At 39.3% G+C, this 24,091-nt stretch overlaps 2 protein-coding genes across 4 annotated transcripts; one reads left to right on the top strand and one right to left on the bottom strand.

Annotated features, from left to right (window-relative positions):
- The first annotated feature begins 36 nt into the window (after positions 1 to 36).
- SAMD15 (sterile alpha motif domain containing 15) lies at positions 37 to 13,839 on the top strand. Its single transcript, XM_020986177.2, has 3 exons — positions 37 to 940; positions 4,828 to 4,926; positions 12,533 to 13,839. Exons 1-3 carry the CDS (start codon positions 302 to 304, stop codon positions 12,782 to 12,784), a joined length of 990 nt encoding a protein of 329 aa, XP_020841836.1. The 5' UTR covers positions 37 to 301; the 3' UTR covers positions 12,785 to 13,839.
- NOXRED1 (NADP dependent oxidoreductase domain containing 1) lies at positions 13,832 to 24,051 on the bottom strand. 3 transcript variants are annotated; one of them, XM_020986175.2, is made up of 8 exons: positions 22,754 to 24,051; positions 21,893 to 22,038; positions 21,628 to 21,803; positions 19,140 to 19,345; positions 17,338 to 17,518; positions 16,215 to 16,366; positions 15,410 to 15,632; positions 13,832 to 14,580 (listed from the first exon to the last, which is right to left on the bottom strand). In XM_020986175.2, the coding sequence occupies exons 3-8, from the start codon at positions 21,789 to 21,791 to the stop codon at positions 14,385 to 14,387; spliced, it is 1,122 nt and encodes a 373-aa protein (XP_020841834.1). In that variant the 5' UTR covers positions 21,792 to 21,803; positions 21,893 to 22,038; positions 22,754 to 24,051; the 3' UTR covers positions 13,832 to 14,384. The 3 variants fall into 3 exon arrangements, with proteins under 3 accessions (XP_020841834.1, XP_020841832.1, XP_078007581.1); XM_020986173.2 differs by lacking the exon at positions 21,893 to 22,038; XM_078151455.1 differs by lacking the exon at positions 22,754 to 24,051 and having other exon boundaries at positions 21,893 to 22,745.
- Positions 24,052 to 24,091: the final 40 nt, after the last annotated feature.

Below are 24,091 nucleotides of genomic sequence, written 5' to 3'. Positions count from 1 at the left end.
GGAAGGAGCCTCCGCAGGAGCTGCCGTCCCCCAAAAAGGTTCCGCCTCCTTCAGGGCCCGTCCACCCTGGTTCTGGCTTGTAGGAGGCGTGGGGCAAAGGCCGGTAAAGGAGGAGACTGAACAGGGACATTAACCAGTGCCCCTTTTGGAGACACTAGTTTTAGGCCATGGTCAGAAAGAGCGAAGGGGGGGTGGGGAAGCGTTGGGACGGGGCACTTCCGGAAGTCGCGGTCTCCATAGAGACGCTCCTGGAAGTGCGGGTTGCCCGGGAAGCCAGGAGCGTCGTCCTCGAGGCGCGACAATGGAGGGTTTGCCCGGGGATGATGCCTCCACGCCTGGGGATGATGGCAACCCGGAGACCCCCGGCTTTGAGGGAAAAGCAGGCCCGGAGTCGCCTCAGAAGGGGCCTAGGTCTGAGGCAGAGACTTCTCTGGACAATGAAGTTGAGCTTCAGAAGAAATTAGAGCCAGAGGTCCCCCGGGAAGCTCAGCCTGGGGGAGGAGTGAAACCTGAATTTCCCAAGGAAGGCAGAGCAGAGTGGAGCAAACACGAAGATCCCATTGAAAGCGCTGAGGCTGGGATAGAAGCCAGGGTTTGGGATTCAGCCACAGATGAGGAACCACAGATGTCCTCAGAAAGTACGATCTACTCCTCTCAAGAACTCGTCAGATTTCCGAAGGCTCCTGAGATCGCCAGAACCAAGTCCTTAAAAAGTCAGATGTCCTCGCCTGAGCTTAAGAAAGAAGCTCCCGATGGAAAGAAATCTAAAAAAGCCACTGAGGAAGTCAAGAAAGAAGTAGTTGTGCCTGAAGCCAGTCCAGAACCTGAGATCCAAGAACCAAAAGAACCTGAAAATATTGAGACACAACCTTTTTATCTCACATGGAGCCCAGAAGATGTGGCACAGTGGATTAGCCAACTGGGGTTTCCCCAATATAAGGTAATAATAGTTAGCTCAAACTTACATATAGCTTTGTGGTTTACAAAACACTTTTCCTCTCCCAACCCTATTAATTTCGATTTTATAAATGAAAGAGTGCCGAAGTTAAGTGATTTATTTATTGGCAATGTAGGACTCAACTCAGGTCTTCTGACTGGAAGTCATATACTCTCTTCCACAGCATTCATTTCATCCCACTCATCCCCCTGCCTTTGACTCATTTCTTCAGTAGAAATGAATAAAGATTTCTCGAATTGAATAGAAAGAGCACAAATCTGTGATTAAGAAATTTGGTTTCTAGTTCTGGTCCTGTCACTGACTTGGATGTGTGAGGTTGTAAAAATCATTTAATCATTTCTTAACTTGGGAATAAATTGAAAATAAATACTACTTGTACACCTCATTAGGGATGTAACAGTATCTAAGAAATACATGTATGAAGAACTTTCAACTCCATAAATGCAAAGCATATTTTAGTTATTTAAGAACTAAATGCATCGTTCAACAAAGTTATCCTCTAGCACCTCATCACTGTAGCATGGAAGTGACACCCTAGATTTTTGAAGACTTTGTCAGGAGGGGCAGCTTGGTGTGGTAGATAGAAGGGCTGGCCTTAACTAGCTATATGTCCTGAGGCAAATCACTTAATTTTTTTTCCAGGTTCCAGGCAACTCTCTAAAACTCTTAAGTTGAATGAAAATTAAGTCCTCTCCATCTTGGAAGTTCACTGCAGTGATGAAATCACTGGTAGGAACAAAAAAAATATCAGCAGTCACAAATTTTGGCATGTCCTACTAAGCTAGAAGGACCGGAGGAACAGGCCTAAGAATGCACTGTCTGCTGTCCTAAGACCAATCTAACTAAATATGGAAGCTTATCATTAGGTGAAGAATTTTCTGGGCCACTGCAACACAAAGACCATCTACTAAACTGTAAAGGGGCTACTAAACCTTAAATATTTTGAAGTACTTAGTATGTACCCCAATTATAGCCCTTTTCTTCTTCATTCAGCAAGCATTCATTAAGCACATACTATATACTATATGCTGTGGATATACATCCAAAATGAAACAGCTTCTCTTTTTTTGGTCAAGTGTTTGTTCTAAGGCTGGATTTGAACTCAGGTCCTCCTGACTTCAGGGTTGGTGGTCTATCCACTGCGCCACCTAGCTGCCCCAACAGCTTTTCCTTTCAAGGACCTTATGTTCTATTGGAGGAAACAGCAGGTACTATACATAGAAATTAATACAAGACATAATGCAAAGTATGTAGAAAGTAATTAAGAGTTTGGGGATGAAACTAGCTAGCAGCTGTGGAGATCAAAATAGGCTTCATAAAGGTTAGCCAGATTGGTCAGAACTTGGACTATGCCTGCCATTCCCACCAGACTGGCCTATTTGCTGCACTCTTTATATAACATCCCATCTTCCCACTCGATGTCTTTGCACAAGTTTGGAATTCACTCCTTTCTCAGAATCTTTCAAGGTTCAGCTCAAGTTTCTGGAGTAAGAAGGTGAACAGGGACAGCTAGGTGGTACAGTGGATAGAGTACTGGCCCTGGAGTCCAGAGGACCTGAGTTCAAATGTGACCTTAGATACTTGATACTAGATGGGCCCTGGGCAAGTCACTTAACCCCATTGCCTAACCCCCCCCCAAAAAAAAAATATAAGAAGCTGAACAATTTACATAGACATCCCAGTTCTTGGGAACTCCTCTCTCCCTTACAGTTTATAGTGAGCCCAATTTAAGGATTCTGTCTCTAGTTGTACAGTAGTAATGTTTTTGACATGTGGTCTTCAAAATAGGTTCTTCAATGCTTTTTCATGTTATAATGGCCAAAGACTTAGAATACTCTGATTATAGTTTCCTTTAATGTATGTCAGCAACCAAATGTGTCATTATGTCATTCTAATTTAAGGAATCAGTAATTTAATTTAAGGAGTCAGAAAATAATTTTATTAGAAAAATGTCAGTCACTATGACTTTTTTCAGTGAAATGTTAATTGACAAACTATAAAGTGTGAAAAAGGGTGATGGAAAGAATCCTCTTATAAGAAAGTTTTTTTTTCCATAATAAGGCACCACCGGGTCAACTTACTCTATTTCCTTCCTAATTCCCAATATCTATAACACCTTGTACCATCAACCTGCAGTTCCAGACACTGTCACAATTTGTAATTCATATTTTGGGCCCATTATAACTATAGTCAAATTTCTAAAAGTTTTTAAATGATAGTGACCTTACAGTCAATTGTCACTGAAACATGAATCAGTTTTGTTTATGCTTTCCATAGAGATATTAATTTAAGATTTTTAAAAAGTTTCAATGTATATTCTAATATTTGATACAAAATTCTTAAGTTTATGTGTGAAAAAGTTTTCTTGACACGTGCCTTGCCATGTATGTATGACACATGTACATGTCATACATGTCAAATGGCAACATATAATAAATTAAATAGGGCTTGACCTTGATTTTATGGCAATTGGGAATTAACAAGTGAAGAATGTCTCAGGGCTCAGAATGCTCTTTAAATTAAAATAAAAATGATGATTTTGCCAAATATATTAGATTTCCTTATGGGCAGCACTTATCCTTAGGGCAATTCTTATTTTGCCGTACAAAGTAACATAGATTCTTTTTTAGAAGAGTGAGAGATCAGTAAAAATTATGACAACAGAAAGAAGTAAACATCAAACCATGTTGCTCTAAGATTAAAAAAGAGATAGAAATGGGTACTGACCAAATGAGCTCTGTGTTGTAATATCAAGGAAATGGGCCTCAGTGGGGTTGCTACAAGTTCTTCTCCATAAAATGAGGTGGGGAGGCAAGGAAAAAGTTTAAGTGTCTACGATAGTAAATGAATGAATTGAGGCAATTTTTAAGGTCTTAACTCTGTATGAAGGGCAGTACAAAGGGTAGCTAGATGGTACAGGGTAGAGAGCACTGGGCTTGCAACCAGAAAGACTCAGCTTCCTGAGTTCAAATCTGGGCTCAGACACTTACTAGCTAAGTGACCCCTGGGCAAGTCACTCAGTTCTTCTGCAAAATGAACTGGAGAAGGAAATGGCAAACCACCCCAGTGTTTCTGCCAAGAAAACCCTAAATGGGGTTGTGGAGAGTCGAACACAACTGAAAAACGGTGTAACGATAAATGTACAAAGCACTCTGCTGAGCACTGGGGACACAAATTGAAAAGTAAACCCAGTAGAGTAGTATTTGTCATTGTGCAGTTCTTAACACAATAATTGCACCAGATTGTTTGGAAACATTAGACTTAAATAAGAGTCTACCACAGAGTAGGGAGAATATCAGAATTGGGGACTGGGGTATTGGAAGGCAGGCAGGGTTATTCAAGGGAGAAGGAAGTAGTAATTATATTGGGAAGGATGAGGAAAAAGAGGTCTCAAGAGATATAGACATATTATTTTGATATATACATTGTTTATAGGAAATCATATATACCTTGGAACAGCAGCTGACTATTTAGCCTTAAGGTTAAAAAATAATCCTCAATTCCTTTTTCTCATTGTTACTCAAACTAACTAAGAGTTCATTTCCTTCTCCTTCAGTTTATCAAAACTAATGTTAATTTGAGATCATATATTTCTCCTTCAGTTTAAACACTAATTGTGGAATAACGAAGTACTGGTTGTAGCATGAGAGGAGAATGAACCTGCATGTTTTTTAAAGGGAAATTTGACCTTTCGTCAGGAGGCTATAATTAAGGTGGTGAACCTGGATGGAAAAAAAAAAGTAAACAGTTATAGTAAAAAATAAAGCTTACTTTTCTAAGCATAGGACTACAAACAATCTTGATTTCTATTTTTTTTCTTTTGCTGCCTGCAGTACCTCTTTCAAGTGACATTCTTGTTGTACTGACAGGAATGCTTTACAGCAAATTTCATCAGTGGCCGGAAACTCATCCATGTTAACTGTTCAAACCTTCCTCAGATGGGCATAACAGATTTTGAGGACATGAAGGTGAGCAATGTTTATCAAGAATTCCTTTAGAGCAGTGTAACTTACCTCAGTATGTCTGAAATTAGTTGACGATCATCTTTCCTCCAAAACTGGCTCCTTCTTCCTGACATTTCCTTCTTTATCCTAAACTTGTAAACTAAAAACGTGTCATCTTTGAATCTTTCGTCTACCCTGCTTCCCATACGTTATACTCTATCCTTTTCCATTTTAAACTCTATCATCCTAATTCAGACCCTTATCACCTTATGCCAGGATTATTTAATAGCTTCCTAAGTGGTTTTCCTATTTCTACTCATTTCCCTCTTTCAATCCCTCCTAAAAACTACTGCCATATTAATTATCCTGAAACACTCTTTGCTCCTCTCCTTCCTTACTGCTTTCTATGGCTCCCTATTGCCTACATAATGAAGTGTCACTTTGTAGGCTCTCTACAAGCAGGCCCCAACCTGCCTTTATCAAGTAATCATAGCATTACAGAGGTGGAAGAAACTTCAGAGGCCATCTCATTAAGCATTTAGTCTAAGCACCAATTCTGTCTGTAACAACCCAAAAGAGCAGTCATCTCCCTACTCCCCTACATGCAGGCTGTGCTTTAGCTATATCACTCTCTCTCCCAAACGCACCGTTTATATTCTTGCTCTCCTCACCTAGACCGACCTCTCTGTTCCCTTCCACATTGCTGAATTCTCTCCATCCGAACTCAAGTCCCAGCCACTTCCTTTTTTTTTTTTTAATTTTGGAGGCAGTGGGGGTTAAGTGACTTGCCCAGGGTCACATAGCTAGCCAGTAAGTGTCTGAGGCCAAATTGGAACTCAGGTTCTCCTGACTCCAGGGCTCCGCCTACCTGCCCCTCATCCACTTCCAATGAAGCCTTTTTTAACAACCCCAGCTCATATACTCTTCTTTAAACACATATAGTACTACATGATATACTTATTGGGCACTTATGCTGTCCTGTGCTGGTAGATATCACTTTATGCATATTTGTCTTCTCTCCCCAACTAGATTATAAGCAACCTGAAAAGACAGGGTCTGTGTTTTAAACTTCTCTGTGGCCTTCTCAGCACCTTGTCAGTGCTCTGTTTATAATGTGCTTCACAAACATTTTTTAATGGTTTGGAGGAAGAAAATCAGAAGTCAGCTATGTATTTCATTAACTTTATTCCAACAAAATCAGAAGTCAGCTACGTATTTCATTAACTTTGTTCCAAGCAGGGCCAAATAATGTCTGTAGGAGCAACAGACAGACCTAGAATGTAAACAAAGAGAGTGGAAGAAAAGCAGAGGAAAAAGGGAGGGGGAGAGAACTAGAAAAGAGGTACCTATGGTAGGGAGCGAGCTAGGCGGTGCTGTGCATAGTGCTGATCATGGAGTCTGGAAGGAGCTGGGTTCAAATCCAGTCGCACTAGCTGTGTGATCCTAGCCCCGCTCAGCCATCATCTGCCAGCATGTAAAATGAGAATTAGAATAGCATCTACTTCACAGGATTGTTGTACAGATAACATGAAATAATACATGGAAAGCACTCTGTAAACCTTAAAAGGCTATGTAGCAAGTGATAAGCACAGTGCAGTGACTTGTCGACAGCTTACCTCAGGGGACACTTAGATCTGCTCTGGCCTAAGACTGTGGTCCAAAAGACATTGCTGAGATGGTAACGGAATGGCAACTAGTAATATCCAAGTTTTGCTATTGACATCTGGATCTAGAAAACTACTTTTAAGCCCATACACACACTACTCCTGTTAGAAATGGAACTGCTGAACAAATGTCAGCCAGTCACAAAACAAAGTATATTTTTCACATCCTGACTTTGGGGCTAACAAGGTGATCCTAAGAAAAAACACTTAACTCTTTCATAGCCTGAGGTTTTAATTTTTTTTTTAATCTCTAAAATGAGGGAGGTTAGATGGACTAAGATCCCTTCCAAAAGAATTCTGGTTGTTTATTCGTTTTTTTGGCCATGGCTACAAGATGTACTGGTAAGTAGCACTGTTTTCAAATGCAAAGGAGAAAACATAAAAGACATTGCTTTTTATGTGTATAAGCAATATTGTGATCATCATCTATTTTTTCTAATTAGGCATGTATATGAACTTATAAATAAGGAAACAGTTTAGATAAGTGGTTGTGATTCTTCCCCCAAAATAGAAACAAAATTCTTAGCCAATTAAATGCTAGGAAGTTCAGCGCTGATCATCAGAAAGTATTACATACATGTTCATTTTATAAACCAGGTTAGTATACTCTGCATTCTGACTTCCAAAGTAGTTTTTACATCACTTTTATTTCCATATCCCTCTGCCCCCTACTTAGGGGGTTATCCCTTCTAACGGAGAATCAAAAAGAGAAGGAAAAAAGTTCAAAAAAATTAGCCAACACAATAACCAAATCTGACAGTATATGCACTATTTGGAAAGGTACATCTTCTCATCTCTTCTTCAGTGACATTTGGTCGAGATAATTTACCTTATTGTAGGTAATAGTATGTATATTGTAAATGATATTGTGTAAATAATTCTCCTGATTCTGCTTACTTCACTTGATATCCTTTTTTTTGATTATTTATTTTTAGTTTTCAACATTCACTTCCGTAAGATTTTGAGTTTTAAATTTTCTCCTCCTACCACTCCTTTCCCCCCCTCCCCCAAAATAGCATGCAATCTGATAAAGGCTCTACTTATACCTTCATATTAAGCATATTTTCCTAGTAGTCATGGTGTAAAAAACAATTAGAACTAATGAGAGGAGCCACGAGAATGAAGCAATAAAACAAAGCAACAAAGGAAAAGGAGAGCAAATAGTATGCTTCCATCTGCATTCAGACTCCATAGTTCTGTCTCTGGATGTGGATAGCATTTTCTATCATGAGTCTTTTGGAGTTCTCTTAGATCCTTGCATTGCTGTGAAGAGTCAAGTCTATCAAAGTCAATCATCACACAGTGTGAACTGCATCAGTTCATGTAAGTCTTTCCAGGTGTTTTGTTTTGCATTTTTTGGTGAGACAATCAGGGTTAAGTGACTTGCCCAGGCTCACACAGCTAATAAGTGTCAAGTGTCTGAGGCCAAATTTGAACTCAGGTCCTCCTGACACCAGGGTCGGTACTGTATCCACCACACCACCAAGCTGCCCCCATTTCCAGGTTTTTTTTTTGAGGTCTGCCTGTTCATCATTTCTTATAGCACAATAGTATTCCATTACATTCGTATACTACAACTTGTTCAGCCATTCCCCAGTTGATGGGCATCCCCTCAATTTCCAATTCTTGGCCACCACAAAAAGAGCTGCTAAAAATGTTTTTGTACATGTGGGTCCTTTTCCTGTTTTTATGATCTCTTTGGGATACAGCCCTAGAAGTGCTATTGCTGGGTCAAAGGGTATGCACGTTTTTATAGCCCTTTGGGCATAGTTCCAAATTGCTCTCCAAAATGGTTGGATCATTTCACAACTCCACCAACAATGCATTCGTGTTCCAATTTTCACTCTCTTGTTTTGTCATGTTAGCCAATCTGATAGGTGTGATGTGGTACCTTAGAGCCGTTTTGATTTGCATTTCTCTAATCAATAGTGATTTAGAACATGTTTCATATAACTATAGATGGCTTTAGTTTCTTCCTCTTAAAACTGCCTGTTCATATCCTTTGACCATTTATCAATTGGGGAATGACTTGTTGATATCCTTTCAAATTAGTTTTCCTATGTTTCTCTGAATTATTCATATTCATTGTTATTTACAGCACGGATGTTCCCTTATATTTATGGTACCAAAATTTGTTTAGACATTCTCCAAGCAATGGGCAACTATTTTGTTTCCAGTTCTTTGCTACCACAAGAAAAATGCTATGAATGTTTTGGGATGCATGAAATCTATATGTCTATCTTTAATTGTGATATAAGCCTAGTAGTGAGGTCTCTGATCAAAATGTATGAACGTTTTAGTTGCTTTTTTTTAAAGCATAATTCCAAATTGTTTTCCAGAATAGTTGGCCTGATTCACAGCACCACTAAGTGTGTTAGTGACAGGCTGTTCAGTTTTCCTATTCAGAACCCTATGCCAGGTCCTAGGAGAGACATAAAGATGATGAACAAGAGACAACTATCATCCTCATGGAGATTATGATTTAGTAGGGATATCTAACCTAAACACAAGTAACTTAACAGTAGACAAAATTGAGATGGGGTGAAAATTTGGAACTCAACTTTGTGGAAGTGAATGTTGAAAACTAAAAATAAATTTATATTAAAAAAAAAAACCAGTAGACAAAAAGTCTTGGGACTGGGAGTGGGCTTAATATCTGGGAATTAGGAAAGGCTTAATAGAAAAGGTGGCATTTGAGCTGAGCCGTAAAGGGCGTGAATAGGACTTGAAAAGGTGGAGATTGGGAGGGAAGGCATTCCAAGCATAGGGGACTTCATAAGCAACAGCCTTAAGGTAAAGGAAAGTACAAGGATGTATGAAAATAATCCAGTTTTTCTAGAATACGTATGAATATGTGTAAGGGGGTAAGATGAGGTTGAAAAGGTAAGATGGTAGCAGATTGTGAGGAATCTTGGATGCCAGGTTAAGGAGTTCAGACTTTCTTTGGGAGGTATTAAGAATCACTGAAGAGTTCTGAGCAGAAGAGTGACATGACAGGATCTGTACATAAGGAGTATAAATCCATCATTGGTGTGAAAGGACAAGTGGTGGGCAAGCAAGAAGAGTTAGGAGACTTCTTAGAGTAAAAGACAAGGGTTAAGTGAATTGGGTAAGAAGCCACCTTTTTTCATTCAGCTAGTGGAGGGAGATATCAGAACCACTAGATCTTATTTCCCACTTTTGATGCTTGGTAAGAAGCAGTTCTTATTCTAAAAAAATGCTGGGACACAAACAAGAAGATGCTTTGGTTTGCCAGTTCTGTCTTATAGAGCACAGATAATTAGACCGAAGCTCATTAAGCTACATGTGGCCCTTTTACAGGCAACTGGGAATTAGTTCTTCAATACCTCTAATTTCTGTATTAGAACATAGTACATTTGTACTATAGGACATACAGTAGGCATGTGGCCATTTGATAAATAACTGTAAAATTCTTGAGAGTTGCATAACTGTTGCATTCCACTGCTTTAATGATAGTGGTGGTTCTCCTTTTTTTCTGTAAGAATGTATGAAACTGGCCATCTAGTCACCTTAAACATAGGACCAGCACATACATAATGAATAGATAATAGAAGCCTGGCTCATAGCCACTGAGAAGGGAGAGGAGGAGGTTCAAGAGTAAGAATGGATTGGGGGTTCTGGTTTCTCTCCCAAAGGAGAGGGAGTTGGGGCATTAGTAGGAGTCACATTTGTTTGGCTTTTCCTTTTCTACAAAAGCCAAAATGTAAAATGATTAACCTAGAGAATTCAAAAGGGGGATCTCAAGCTCTGCTTACTAGCTTTTGTGACCTTGAACAAGTCAATTAACTTCTATGGGCCTCAGATTCCCCATAATGTAAAATGGTCAGTCTAGACTAGCTAACCTCTAAGCCTCCTTCTAGCACCAAATCTGTGATACTTTCATTAAAGTCTCTGAATCTCAGCATAGCCCTTGGATACTTTAGTTGCCGCACACCTCGTTTAGTATCAAGCATGCTAGTCACTGCCATTTAGTCCACTTCCCATCCTTGACCAGGCTAAAAAAACTTGTAAGTGTAAAATGTGAGGAGAGAGGCAGCTTGACTGCTGCAGGGCTTAGAGCCATCTAAACTTTCATAGAGAAGTTAGTTATATGTAGAATTCTGTATCTCTTAGTGTGAATGATAATTTTTTCAGTCTTGAAACCACATTCCATATCCTCTTTCGTTACATTCTGACAGTATTTTTCATGGCTAAATGCCCATCCAGATGCAAAATGTGAAGCTAGATTAATACTGCTGCAAACTGGATTCAAACTGGAATGTGAAAAGATGAGTTAGAAGTGAAAAATTCAAAGTAGAATATCAAGTTGGCGATGGGAGTTATTTTAAAGGATATCAATACCAAAGAAAAGGCAGCTAGGTGGCACAATGGATAGAGTGCTAGCCCTGGAGTCTGGCAGACTTACCTTCCTGATTCAAATCTGGCCGGAGATACTTCTAGCTGTGTGACCCTGGGCAAGTCACTTAACCCTGTTTATCTCAGTTTCCTCATCGGTAAAATGAGCTGGAGAAAGAAATGGCAAACCACTCCAGTATCTTTGCCAAAATACCAAATAGGGTCACAGAGTTGAGCACAACTTAAATTACTGAACAATATCAAAGAAAAGGGGAAAGGACTTATTTGTACAAAAATATTTATAGCAGCTCTTTTTATGGTGGCAAAAAATTGGGAATCAAGATGATTCCTATCAATTGGGGAATAGCTGAACAAATTGTGGTATGTGATTGTGATGGAATACTATTTTGCTATAAGAAATGATAAGCAGGATGGATTCAGAAAAACCTAGGAAGAGATATATAGATATAGATATATAGATATGGATAGATAGATATGGATAGATATATATCTATATCTATCTATATATATATATATATATCTATATATGTGTGTGTGTGTGTGTGTGTGTGTGTGTGTGTGAACTGATGCAAAGCGAAGTGAGCAGAACGAGAACATGGTACACAGTAAGAGCAATACTGTAAGATACTCAGCTATGAAAGGCTTAGCTGATAAATACAATGATCCAAGACAATTGATTCCAGAGAGAGAACTGATGAAGGCGGATTGATGCATACTTAAAAATTTGTTTTATCTTTATTGTTTGATTTTATTTGCATCTTCTTTTGCAATGTGACTAATATGGACAAATGTTTTTTAATACCTCAAAAATTGAATTGCTTGCCTTCTCAAGGAGGGGAGAGAGGTGGGAAGGAGGGAGAGAATTTGGAAATCAAAATTTTTAAAAAATGATTGTTAAAATGTTTTTACATGTAATTGGGAAATATTCAATGAAAAAATAAAGGGCATCAATAAAAATGATTTCAGTTAAAATTTTAAGGATGACTCTGGAAAGATGGATAGATTACATTCTTTAAAATATAGTTTTTGCAGATATAGAGAATAAAGTTAATTTGAGCTTAAAGTTAACTATTTAGTGTTCATTTGTTTCAAAGTTACTTTTTAGTTTTTGCCAATCCAGTAATTTCTTTAGTTCTATTAACTGATATTTCTCTTTTTTAGTTGTTAAGTTGACTGAATTTCTCACAAGCAGGCCCTTTGTTTGAGTAGGGACCATAGAGAGCTTCCACAAGGATATCTATGGCTTCTGCCCTACAATATGACCTGATCTTACAGTTTGTTAAGCTGCTCAACTAAATGAGACATGAACTCATCTGGTACCATCTAATGCTGGGGAATAGAAAACTTGATAAGTGGTGCTTTTTGATTCCATTTCACATTCGTATGTGAATTTCTCTTAGAAAACTGTTAGCTTGGAGTAAGAACAGACCGATTGGGTTCTGACTTATTGCATCATTATAATTTCATGCAGAAATAACTTACGCATTTAGGCTTAGAGAGATCTGGGAAATTAGAAGGAGCACTTTTGATTTAGCTGTACTGAAGTTAAGACAGTTGTCCCACTAAAAGACATTTTCCTTGGATTTCAGGTAATTTCACATCACACACGAGAGCTACTTGGAATTGAAGAACCATTATTCAGTCGCAGCATTTCCCTTCCCTACCGGGACAACATGGGCTTATTTTTGGAACGAAAAGGTCATTCTGGGGTAAAATCCGATGCTTTGACATTGTCTCAGTTTGTCAAAGAAGCAAGATTGGAACCGAAAGTCGAGCCCCACCCCAAAAGAAAGAAAAAATTCTATAAACTTAATTTAAAAGACCAAATTAAATTAATTTAGAGGAAGTGGATTTTTCCCCCTAGCAAGAACTCAAGAGTCAGAACTACTGGTTCTTTTCCTAGCTCTACTACTGATTCATTTAGCCTGCTGTATTGTACTTTATTTCTTCTTTATAGTGAAGATAAGAATACTGATTTAATTGCATCGGGAATTATGATGGTTTTTAATGTATTATTCAAGTAATGAAGTCCGGTAGTATGAACAAAATAGGCTATAGAAGAAACAAGTGGGTTGAAATCTGTCGTTTATTATAGATTTGGGCCTCGAGTTTACCTAATACACTATACTTTGTAGTGTTGCTCAAGCATGTCTTAAACGGCAACTAGGTTAAGGTTCACTCATCCATGATTTCTTCTCAGAAGAAATTTTAAGTCAACTATTGCTGCTAAAACTGAATTAAGACACCAATATGGCTTCATAAACTTTTACTGTTCTTTGTCCTCCATTTTACTTTTAAAATCTTAAAACTCTTCTGGGGCTATACTAAGCCAGAAGGGTCTGTGACAACTACTCAAAAATCCTAGCATTTGGCTGAATATTCAATATATTATTTCCTCCAACTGAGAGAGAAGAAGCCGTTTCTCAGATTGGCATTCATGCCAGACATTACATTTGAATGAAATAGCTAATTTCCTCCCATACTCAGCTAACAAGATTTAGTCTAAAAGTGCTCTAACATCACGCCACTGAGCTTGGCTGGCTCACAATTATGCAAAAGCCAACATGTAAATGATTAACCTAATACCATGGAAATTTACATTTACACTGAATAATTTTGTTTCAGAGTCTGAGTTCTCAGACCATACCATGTCATCTTGTCTGCCAACCTTGACACCATTACTATTACTACTGTTGTTTTTTATTTTGTTATCATTATTATTGGGGGGGGAAAGATTTATAACACATTTAGGAAGTAAATGTATTTGCACTTATTAAAATAAATATAACCTACTTAAAAAGAATGGTTCATTGAAACAACTTTTGACAGGACAAGACAAAAATAAAGTCTTATCTAGTTGAAATAAAAAGCATGAAGAGAATCAGAACTTGGTCAACTGGTTTGCCCCATCTCTTTATTTTATCACAGTGTTGTCATATCCATCCATTTTTCTTATTCTAAATATATTCCTATAGACTGCTTTGGGAAAGATGTTGCACAATGTAACTATATTGACATTGGAATTGTCTAAATTTAGACTTTTGAACAAGAGTCAGTATCAAGAGACTGTGTTCTTAGGTGAGCCAGGACGCTTAGGTTATACTGGAGATCTGCAGCAGCCAAATTCACCACTGATTGAGGGAATATATGGTTTTGTCTTACAATTCTGAGAGCCAATAGTGCAATTTTTCCTTTTCCTTAGCACTCAGTTTGTGGCAAACACAATACTATGACATATTTCACCTTCTCGGCTTGGTATTAATCATCAAATTAATCAAAACCTTTCTATTTTTGTAAATCTACCAACAAGCTAATGCTAAATAAAGCAGCCGCTACTGCCAGCAGTGAAAGTCAACGGCCGTCCCATTTAAGGGGCTGACCTGGGAAGCAGATCATGCTGGTCAGTCTGAAGATTCCCCCAGCAGCTGAAAAACGTGACTTTCAGGACTGTGGGCCTGGAGCCTCTTCTTCCTCTTCTCCTTCTTTCTCTTCTTCTGTTTCTTGGGAAAGTGAGATACCAAATGAAGCAGAGTAAAGAACAGTTAAGTGTTCCTGAAGAATCACACTTTTTCCTAGGTGCTGGCTAAAGGGAGTTTCCTTGAGTTGCACAGTGATCAAGTCAAACCAAGGGAAAACACTGAAAAAAAGAACAGAGGTATTATTAGTAGTGGTGCTATTTTTGCTGGCAGTCATTACTGTCTTTTAATACTCTTTTTTTTTTTGGCTAGACAATGGGGTTAAGTGACTTGCCCAGGGTCACATGGCCAGTAAGTGTCAACTGTCTGAGGCCAGATTTGAACTCAGGTTGTCTTGACTCTTGGGCTGGTACTCTATCAACTATGCCACCTAGCTGCCCCCTTTTTAATACTTCTTGATTTAACTGTTGAAATTTTCCTTTGGAAGATAGTTTTCCTTCATTTGGAAGTGAGATATTCTATTTCCTATACAAACTAGTTAAAATTAGAGCTGTACTAGAAATTCTGCTGGAATTATTCAATGTATCGATTTCATTTTACTTAAAATGCCTTTTCCATTTATATAGAACCTTTTTTTTTTGTTTTTGTTTTTGCTTTTAGGCAATTGTGGTTAAGTGACTTGCCCAGGGTCACACAGCTAGTAAGTGTCAAGTGTTTGGTCTGAGGCCGGATTTGAACTCAGGTCCTTCTGACTTCAGGGCCGGTGCTCTATCCACTGAGCCACCTAGCTCCCCCTTATATAGAACCTTTTAAGTGCCTTGAGGTTATACTTTATAAATAATGATTAAAATATGGCATACTTTGTAGTTTATTGTCTTATAATTAAGTAAGAGGCATGCATCAGGGAATCATGGACACTGAAGACAAAAAAGACCTTATTATACCTTTTAAAGTATTTAGAGGAAACAACAATTGTCTAAATTATCAGCTAAGGCAAAAGTCTGAGAGAAAACTAGACAAACCAGAAATGTCAGGCATCTGGCATCTTACTTGCTAGGATTTAGGGTGTTGGCAAAGGCTTGGTTGACAAAGTCTGTGACAGTGAATCTTGGGCAGTTAGTCTTATCCTTTCCACATGTCTGCGGATGCACAGAGAGACACAAGTCACTGAGTACCTTCAGCCCTTGTTGGTAAGGTATTTCCCGTAACGTGCAGATATTTAGGGCTGCATAGAAGACTGCCGCCAGCCACCTGATGTTGAGAGTTATTCCTCCTATGTATCAATGAAGAGGGCAAATACAAGTTACCAGCTATAAAGTGACAGGAAGGGAGCTGAGGCCAGGACCCCTGGTGGTGACCAGCAATGTGAAGATTAATCACCTCCCTGGGTCAAGGGCCCCAACTCTAATATTTATGATACATTTTAAGCCTAGAATATACTCCAGCAGGAGAAGCCTAATGATTCTTTAAGTTACAAGGAACAAAATCTTCTCCTGAAGAACACTGTCTTGCTTTAAAAAAAAAATTTGAAAGATACAGAATGACATCTTTTTAAATTCTCAGAGCAGTTTGGTCACAGATAATTATATTCTTCCCAGATTATCAATACTAGAATGTTCCTGCTTGGCCTGGGGGAAGGTCATTCTTAAAAAGTTAAGGAAATGTAGTCAAGCTCCCCACTCCTCCCTTTAGAAAGTTGCCTTTTTAACAACTGATAGATTGTCTCTATTAAACCCTGGGGACACGAGAGAATAATAGTTCTGTTTCTCATCCCAATAATGGAATGTAACAGGAAAGAACAGGTGGAGGGGTGGAGACATTTTGCAGGAGTACAGAAAGCTTGGTGAACTTTTACCATTTGTGCTGTAAGGAGAAGTGGCCTGAACTATCTCAGGATCTTGAAGTGCAGACCTGATGTCCTCATTGGACCCCCATATATCAATATAATTTTCAGCACACTGATACTGGGGGCGCAAGATAGTGGGGTGGCATAGCAGCTGCTTCAGCCTGGAAGTAAAATCACGGTGCCCATTCAGAGGCAGTAACAAAAGGAAGAACATGACAGAATAATAGCAATAATCATAAGAGCCACCACTGAGGTTTACAGTGTTTTGTTTTGTTTTCTACTAGGCAATGGGGTTAAGTGACTTGCCCAGGGTCACACAGCTAGTAAATGTCATGTGTCTGAGACAGGATTTGAACTCGGGTCCTCCTGACTCCAGGGCCACTGTGCCACCTAGCTGCCCCAGGTTTACAGTGCTGTACAAAGATCTTATCTGATCCTCACAACAATCTTGGGACTGAGACTATGAGTATTACTGGGACTGTTAATAAGTAGGTATTAGTGTACTCTCTGTTTTGCAGATGAAGAAACTGAAGCTGAAGGGGTGAAATAACTTGTCCAGGATTACACAACTTGTTAGTGTGTGAGGCTGGATTTGAACTTGTGTCTTGCTGCCTCTTCCAGGTATCACCTAGCTGGCCCCATCTCAGGACTAGAAATAAATTAGTTATCCAACTTAGTAGTACAGTTTGGGTTCCCATTTAGTCCTAGCAATAAATTCTGTTGCAAAACATCATGCAGAAGTAAGCAGTCAGTCTAACAGGGCACTCTTTGCAGAATGCCTGGAAGGAATGGAAGGATTAGGAAAGCATGACTTACTCCTTCTGCAAAGCAAAGCAGTTTCTATCTTAAAAGAAATCCTTACTCAAATACTGAAAGAGATTGGACCAGATAGTACAAGGAGGCAGAGGAGATATAGCTCTGCTAGATGAAAACTCTGTCTGACTCAAGGATTCTTGATCTTTTCTATACCATGGACTCCCTTGCAGAATAATGTTTTTAAATGCACAGCATAAAATACATAGGATTACAAAGGAAATCAGTTGTACTGAAATACAAGTATCCGACTATCCTAAAAGGCAAATTCAGTGGACTCCAAGTTAAGAACCACGGATCTAGACTCTAAAGTAGTTACCTAGGCAGAGGGACAGCAGTAACCAGGCTATACACAATGCAGGATTTCGCTAGTCTAGTGTTGATTTCCAAGCAAATATGAGGCAGCTGGGATGGCAGACAGCAGAGGAAGACCAGATTAGCCCACTCTACCAGAAAACAGTTGTGGTAAAAGCACTGGATCCCCATTTTCTGGAGGTCATCTGAAAGGAACAAAGTGGAAAAGAGAACCACGGCACTTTGGGTTAGGCTTTTTGGCAGAGATTGCAGGGGAGTTTGTATCTAAATTTTATGGTGAGGAAAGGTTTATAATTATTTCAAAATCAGCCCATATAAGTAATTTCCTCTGACTCTTGTCTTCAAAAAATCTATTGCAGCAATGCACTAACCCCATTATTAGAATGTCTGCCTCCACAGTAACAGTTTTCTAGGTGATGGAATCAATCCTCCTCATCTTACTTTCAAGGAGCACTTAGAACTTCTCAGAATTTTTCCTTTGAAGGAGGAGTTTCTTATTGGCTGTCATCCCTATGAGGATCTTTTCAGGGGGAATTGAGTAGGGAGGATTGCGGAAGTGAAGTGGTGGTAGAAGATGAGGGGTGAGAGGTTCAGAGTAGATGAGAAAGATAGAATGTTTCAGAAAAATGGGTACACAATTAATTGTAGATAAAACTTTTAACAAATGAAGAAATGTGTTCATTGATACTACTGAGTACCCTGGGCAAAGTCACTTAACCTCGATTGGCTCATCAAAAAAAAAAAAAAAAGAAAGATACTACTGAGTGATAAGACCACTAGGTGGTATCAGTAACGTCATTCTACTGGCAATATGGATTATCTTAAAGCAGAAGTTTTACATGGAAGACTCATGTCTGATGTTTTAATAATGTAGTTTTGAAAATATTATTGAAAAACTGAAGATGTTATTGATATTGGTAATAAGAATTTTTTATGGAGGGAAATTTTATCGAAAGAAAGAGTACACTGGACCTAGATTTCACTGGTACAGGGAACTTCTCATTGAAGGGACTCCATCTACCAATGAAGGTGAGCACTTTCTCTGCAACTGAAACACCTTAGAGAGCTGCTCAGGGCACTGAGAGGTTACATGATTTATCGGTGTCACACAGCCAATGAGACATAGGTAAGACTTGAACTAAGTTCTTCGTAGCTTTTGAGCCCAGCTAGTTAAGCCCTATATCACATTGCCTCTAAAAAGAGTAAAGCAAAATATAAAAAATAAATTCTAGAACAATCATCAAGATTTATGTAAAATCTCATGAGAACAGATACATATATGCCAATGTAAATAATAACATTTTCCAAAATGGTAGAAGTTGATGGCAAACATTTTCAACATTTGCTTCCCTAAACTATGTACTTTCCTATCCTAACACCATCATTTACACTAAAAACATGTGTTTATAAAATATATATTCATTTTATTGAAATGGCCTTACATATTCTTTATGCTGCTTTATAAATGTAGAATTAGGAAGCTTGGCCTGAATAGAAAAACCCAAAATTCAAGTTCAAATATTTTTTTTGCCACTAACTTAGAACAGAAGCTAAGAATATAAAAACAATGACCTAATTGTATATATTAGAAACTTCTTTGCCTGGAAGCATTTTCCTCTTGCATCAAGAACCCAGAAAGCTACATTGACATTATGTCGGAAGAGGAAAGAGGCATAAATAAAGTGCAACAGGAATAGTTTCAGTCAAGGGACCTGCCTTGGAGAAACAAATTAGAATATTATTTTCTATTTTATTTTGGGGACAGGAAGGCTGTATAGGATCCCTTAGGCCCTCCAAACTTCTTACTTAGGGTCTCTGGCCTCCGAGTGGAGATGTGAAGGCTCTGGGCAGGGATGGAGGCCCAGTGGAGTAACACTAGAGCCAACTGCTTTCCCAGTCGTCCACCTCCAATGATGCCCACTTTTAGATCTCTTTTGGAAGGTTTTTTATATGGGTCTTCCTCCTCCTCCTCTGATGGTAGCATCGAGACTGAGGTGCTCCCATCCATTTTCCTGAGGGAAAAAACAAGAACACAGGTAACTTTCAGCTGTCCTAAAACTTCATTTCCAGAAGTACATTAATCCAGCTTCCTTATGTAGATATAACTTCAAAGAAAATGCATTACAATGATTTCTCATTTATCTGGCACCATCAGGAAATGAGCTGTGAATTTTCCAGCTAACAAAAAATTTTTTCCAAATTCACTGAAGTGAATCCCTTTAGCCTCCAAAACTTTTATTTACTCATTCTGGTTGGGCACTTTTCTAAACATAATTATGCATTTCTGCCTTCTTAGGCACAATTTGATTACCATTACTGTATTCTAGCATAGTTAGGCACCTGCTCTGAATTTTTCAATTCCTTCCCAGTCAGGTTACATCAGCTGTTACTGAGCCAACTTCTTCTTTTTTTTTTGGCTAGGCAGTGGGGTTAAGTGACTTGCCCAGGGTCACACAGCTAGTAAGTGTTATGTGTCTGAGGCCGCATTTGAACTCAGGTCCTCCTGAATGCAGGGCCGGTGCTCTATCCACTGTGCCACCTAGCTGCCCCCTGAGCCAACTTCTTAACAACCCACTTCTATCACATAAACCTGCTACTAGTTTGCTGGTTTTTTTATGTTCTATGAGGTAGAAACTTTCCCTTAAGCCCTACTCCAATGGCACAGATATGACCCTAGGTTATACCAGTAAAGCCCAAACTTTGACAGGTTCAACACAAAATTGGAAAAGTTTTGAATAGGCCCAGGTGATATTTGTCAACCACAATATCCTTGTGGAGAGGTGCCAATCTGTCCATTCTGGTGAAAGAATAAGGGAGTACCCATGTTAAGGAAATCAACTTTTGAAGTGTTATTGAACTAAGAAATGGCCTAGCAAACTACATAACCCAACTTGATAGAACTGTGTGATAATTAAGAATATAAATAAAGACTGAGTGAGGGCCTTAGGACCTTTCCTACAGAACTCAAGTGCCTAGATTTAATAGTCAGGAACTATAATAGCTATTTGTTATATTCATAAGCCTTTTTCAATTCTAGTTTGAGATTGTGTTAGCATGGGTTGAAGTTGCAGAGTCTAAATGTTAGATAAAGGAGTAATACTGGTATCTTATTATGGTCAAAAAACTCTATTCCAACTCTGTGCTTCGCTAGTGATAGAACCACTGGGTTTCCATAGTCCCATCAAGTACAGGATTTACTTAGGGCTCTTCTCCTGACTGAGAAGTGACTAGGTGCCTATCCCATCCCCACTATAAAAAAGCCCTAATCAAGTTTACTAGATGATTTCTTATTATTCCCTCCAGACCTAGTGAGGTCCTGCAGTCATATCAATCATCATCATTGTGCCCCTCTTCTATGCCCACTGCCTGGGTGCACAGAATTTAAGCTAGATGCTTTAGGGCAGAGGTATCAAACACTGGTCTGCAGGCCAACACTCTTGAGTGTGGCTCAAGCCAAATTAAAATGTAGTTTCTGATTTTAATGTATTGACATCAACAAAATGCATGTGTGTGTGTGTGTGTGTGTGTGTATAAAATAAATGTGTGATTTTCCAAGTCAATATGCAGCATATAGAGACCTTTATGTATGGTTTAGTGGTCCTTATTTCTATTTTAGTTTGATACCACTGCTATAAGGCAGAGTGAAACATCTAGAGCCTCTTTCATCAAGGCGGTAATAATTTAATTTCATAGAGGGCAAGACTAAGGCACAAGGAAAAAATGACCTTGAATTGCAAACTCTAGGCATGATTTGAAGACCAGCAACGGACATCTGACTCACCTACATCTCTTATCTAAGCAACCTAGAAGCCCAGGCACTTGGAAGTAGGAGACACCAAGAACCTTGGGATCTTTTTGCTTCAAATAAAGAAATCCATCTAAATCAGTCTAAATGTCACCATCCTTGGAAATAGGCTGAATTAGATGATTCTAATTCATAGTCTCCAAGTCCCAAGGACTTTCTTATAGAGAAGGGCTCTAGCACTATCTCTAGACAAGAGAATGAACCCAATCCTTACCCAAGTGACAAAACACTGTTCACGCTAGTGCAAATGAGGGAGACATACTGGTAGCTGGGTCCTGAGTCTAACAGATCCATTCAACGGCATATAAACTGCCACTAGTTTGGAATCTCAGCTAAGTGGCTTTGGATATGGAATAACATGGTTCATGGTGGCTGTGGGGTGGACCAAGGAGGGCAAATTGCCACTGCTCAAGTAAATTCCTCCTAAGATCAGGTCTTGGACCTCATCTGCTGTCAGTGGTATCCAGATTTTTCTTGGGCCTAACTTACCTCAAGGCCCGGAGCAGTCTGCAGAAAAATGCTGCATGGGCACAGGCTTGGATCATTAATCCTCGGGAACGGCTCTGAAGAAACAGCCAAGGGGTCTCTTCCTCTTGAACCCCTTGCTCAAATTGCAGGGACTTCAGATTGTCCATCAGGTCTACAGTCTCCATATCTTCCAGTCCCTACCAAAACAGGTAGTCAGTTTGTCTGTACTGCCCAATCTTGAAGGGAATGAGAGCCTCTAACAATTAAGTTTGTGTCCCTCTCTCACCAGTACTTATGATTCAGGGCTAGTCATTCCATCCTATTCCTCAGGACTTTGTAGTCAAATCCTGTTCTCTGAATGAACAGAGGTCATGGCACATTTCTAATCACTGATTGAGCTCACATACCCAGGGGTGCCATGTCTTTTCTGTCCTGGAGAAATAGAAGAGAAAATGCCCTATAAGCTTATAGCTCCTCACACAGACTTAGATTTCCTACTGGCCCTACCAGGATCATCTCAAGTCTCTCCTTACCCCAGATTCCTCCACCCACTGAGTGTTTGGCAAATACTGTCCTGGACAACAGAATCCAAATAGATCTTTAGGAGTTACCCAGGAAAGTTGTCATGGTTACTCCTTAGCTACCATGTTACTTTAGTCTCTGAGCCTTAAAGGGGCCAATTCTTCCCAAAGAAATCATTACATTTTCCCCAGACAGTAATATGGGCTTATTTAAATGCTACTAGGTATATTCAAATAACCCTAAAGAATATTGTCCTCTAATGTATTTCCCAGCCATTTCTTCACATGTCCCCAAAAGGTTAATGAAAAATTCCAGATCTGTAAGCCTCAATGGCTAAAGCCTACATTCTATTTTATCAATGGGAAAAAAAAACTGATGCACAAAAAAAGGAACTTATTCAAAGTCTTAAGTCAGTGGGCAGACTAAGAGTGCAACTCAAAAGGGATTCTAATTTCTCATCTCTTTAGGGGAATCCACTGTACCACTCTGCCAACCCTCTCCAAAAACAAGTCTCAGCAAATTGAAGGTGGAATATAGGCTTCATGAGGAGTAATAAATGCTCAGGTAGTTGGGTCTTGGGATACTAAAGACTTTGAATAATCAGTACAACCCGAAGTTCACTTACCCTCATGTATTAGTGATGGGCCAGAAATAACCAGCCATCAACATGCCCAATGTAGCCCACATATTCCACAAGGAATTAACTTGATCTGATCAGTCAACACCTAGGCTTGCTGGTCAGCTTGTAAAAATGCTCTGAAATGGAAACAGCTTATCAAACTTTATTTGCTTGGAAACTGGAAATAAATACCAATACCAGCTTAGTAAACTGGACTCCTGCCTTTTCAGCTACTAGAGGCAAGACTAGGGGAATGGTGGGAAAAACTAAACATGAAAGGACCAGCAATACAAAGACTAAGTGGAAGGACAGACTATGTATCTTCTGGAGATGCAATGAAAATGTAGCGTATGTGCATACCTATAATTAATAAACATTAATTTGGCAGATAAATTGATTCAGTCAGAAAGCCCCTCTAGGTCCTGTGCCTCTGATATAGATCATGCGATCCTGGGTAAGTCACTCAGTTTATTAGTGCCCCCAACATTCTTAAGACTCAGAAGCTGCAGAACAGTCATAGTGGTGGAGGGTATTTACTTACATGGAGAACCCCACACCAATGAGATCATAGGTCTGGACCAAAACTCTCCCCTCAAATGCTTACGATGTGTGAGGCACTTTGCTATGCATCCATGTGTATCATCTCCGTCCGTCCTGCCACCTCATATACTATGTGGTCACCAGAGTCAGAAGTTTTAGTTGGAAGAGAGACCTTAGAAATGATCCAGTCCAACCCCCCCTTCATTTTACCAGATAAACCTGATGCCTAGATTCATAAACTAACTTATTTAGGGTCATGTCACTAGAATCCTTTGATTTAGAAGGGAACTAAGAGGTCAATTAGTTCAACCTCTACCCAGTGAATGAATCCTTCAGAGTCATCTAGCTTCCTCTTAAATACCACTCACTAGTTAGTGGCAAAGCTAACTAGAATCCTCTAACTCGGAGGCCAGTGTACTTTCCACTATGCCACCCTGCTTCTCTACCTTGTGCTATCTCCATGATGACTATACATGTTTTGAGGGAAGTAGGTGTGTTGTTGTTCAGTTCAGTTGTTTTTCAGTGGTGTCTGACTCTTCATGACCCCATTTGGGGTTTTCTTGGCAAAGATACTGGAGTGGTTTGCTGTTTCCTTCTCCAGCTCATTTTACAGATGAGGAAGCTGAGGCAAACAGGGTGAAGTGACCTGTCCAAGTCACACAACTAGCAAGTATCTGAGGCTGGATCTGAACTCAGGAAGATGAATCTTCCAGACTCCAGGGCCAGCACTCTATCCACTGTCCTTTAGGGGACGTAGGTATACAGAACCACTAACTTGGGGCCTGACTTGGGACCACCCCAAGA

The sequence above is a fragment of the Phascolarctos cinereus genome, unplaced genomic scaffold (assembly GCF_003287225.1).
Source record: "Phascolarctos cinereus isolate Bilbo 61053 unplaced genomic scaffold, phaCin_HiC Scaffold_3;HRSCAF=262, whole genome shotgun sequence".
In the NCBI taxonomy this organism is placed as follows: domain Eukaryota; kingdom Metazoa; phylum Chordata; class Mammalia; order Diprotodontia; family Phascolarctidae; genus Phascolarctos; species Phascolarctos cinereus.
This window is presented reverse-complemented; position numbering and strand designations above follow the sequence as displayed.

Coding starts and splice junctions, on each gene's coding strand:
- SAMD15 (XM_020986177.2), top strand. CDS start 302: ATGGAGGGTTTGCCCGGGGATGATGCCTCCACGCCTGGGGATGATGGC. Junction 941..4,827: donor TGGGGTTTCCCCAATATAAG/GTAATAATAGTT, acceptor TTGTACTGACAG/GAATGCTTTACAGCAAATTT. Junction 4,927..12,532: donor CAGATTTTGAGGACATGAAG/GTGAGCAATGTT, acceptor CTTGGATTTCAG/GTAATTTCACATCACACACG.
- NOXRED1 (XM_020986173.2), bottom strand. Junction 19,346..21,627: donor AGACTGCTCCGGGCCTTGAG/GTAAGTTAGGCC, acceptor TTTTTCCCTCAG/GAAAATGGATGGGAGCACCT. Junction 14,581..15,409: donor AACACCCTAAATCCTAGCAA/GTAAGATGCCAG, acceptor TCTTTTTTTCAG/TGTTTTCCCTTGGTTTGACT.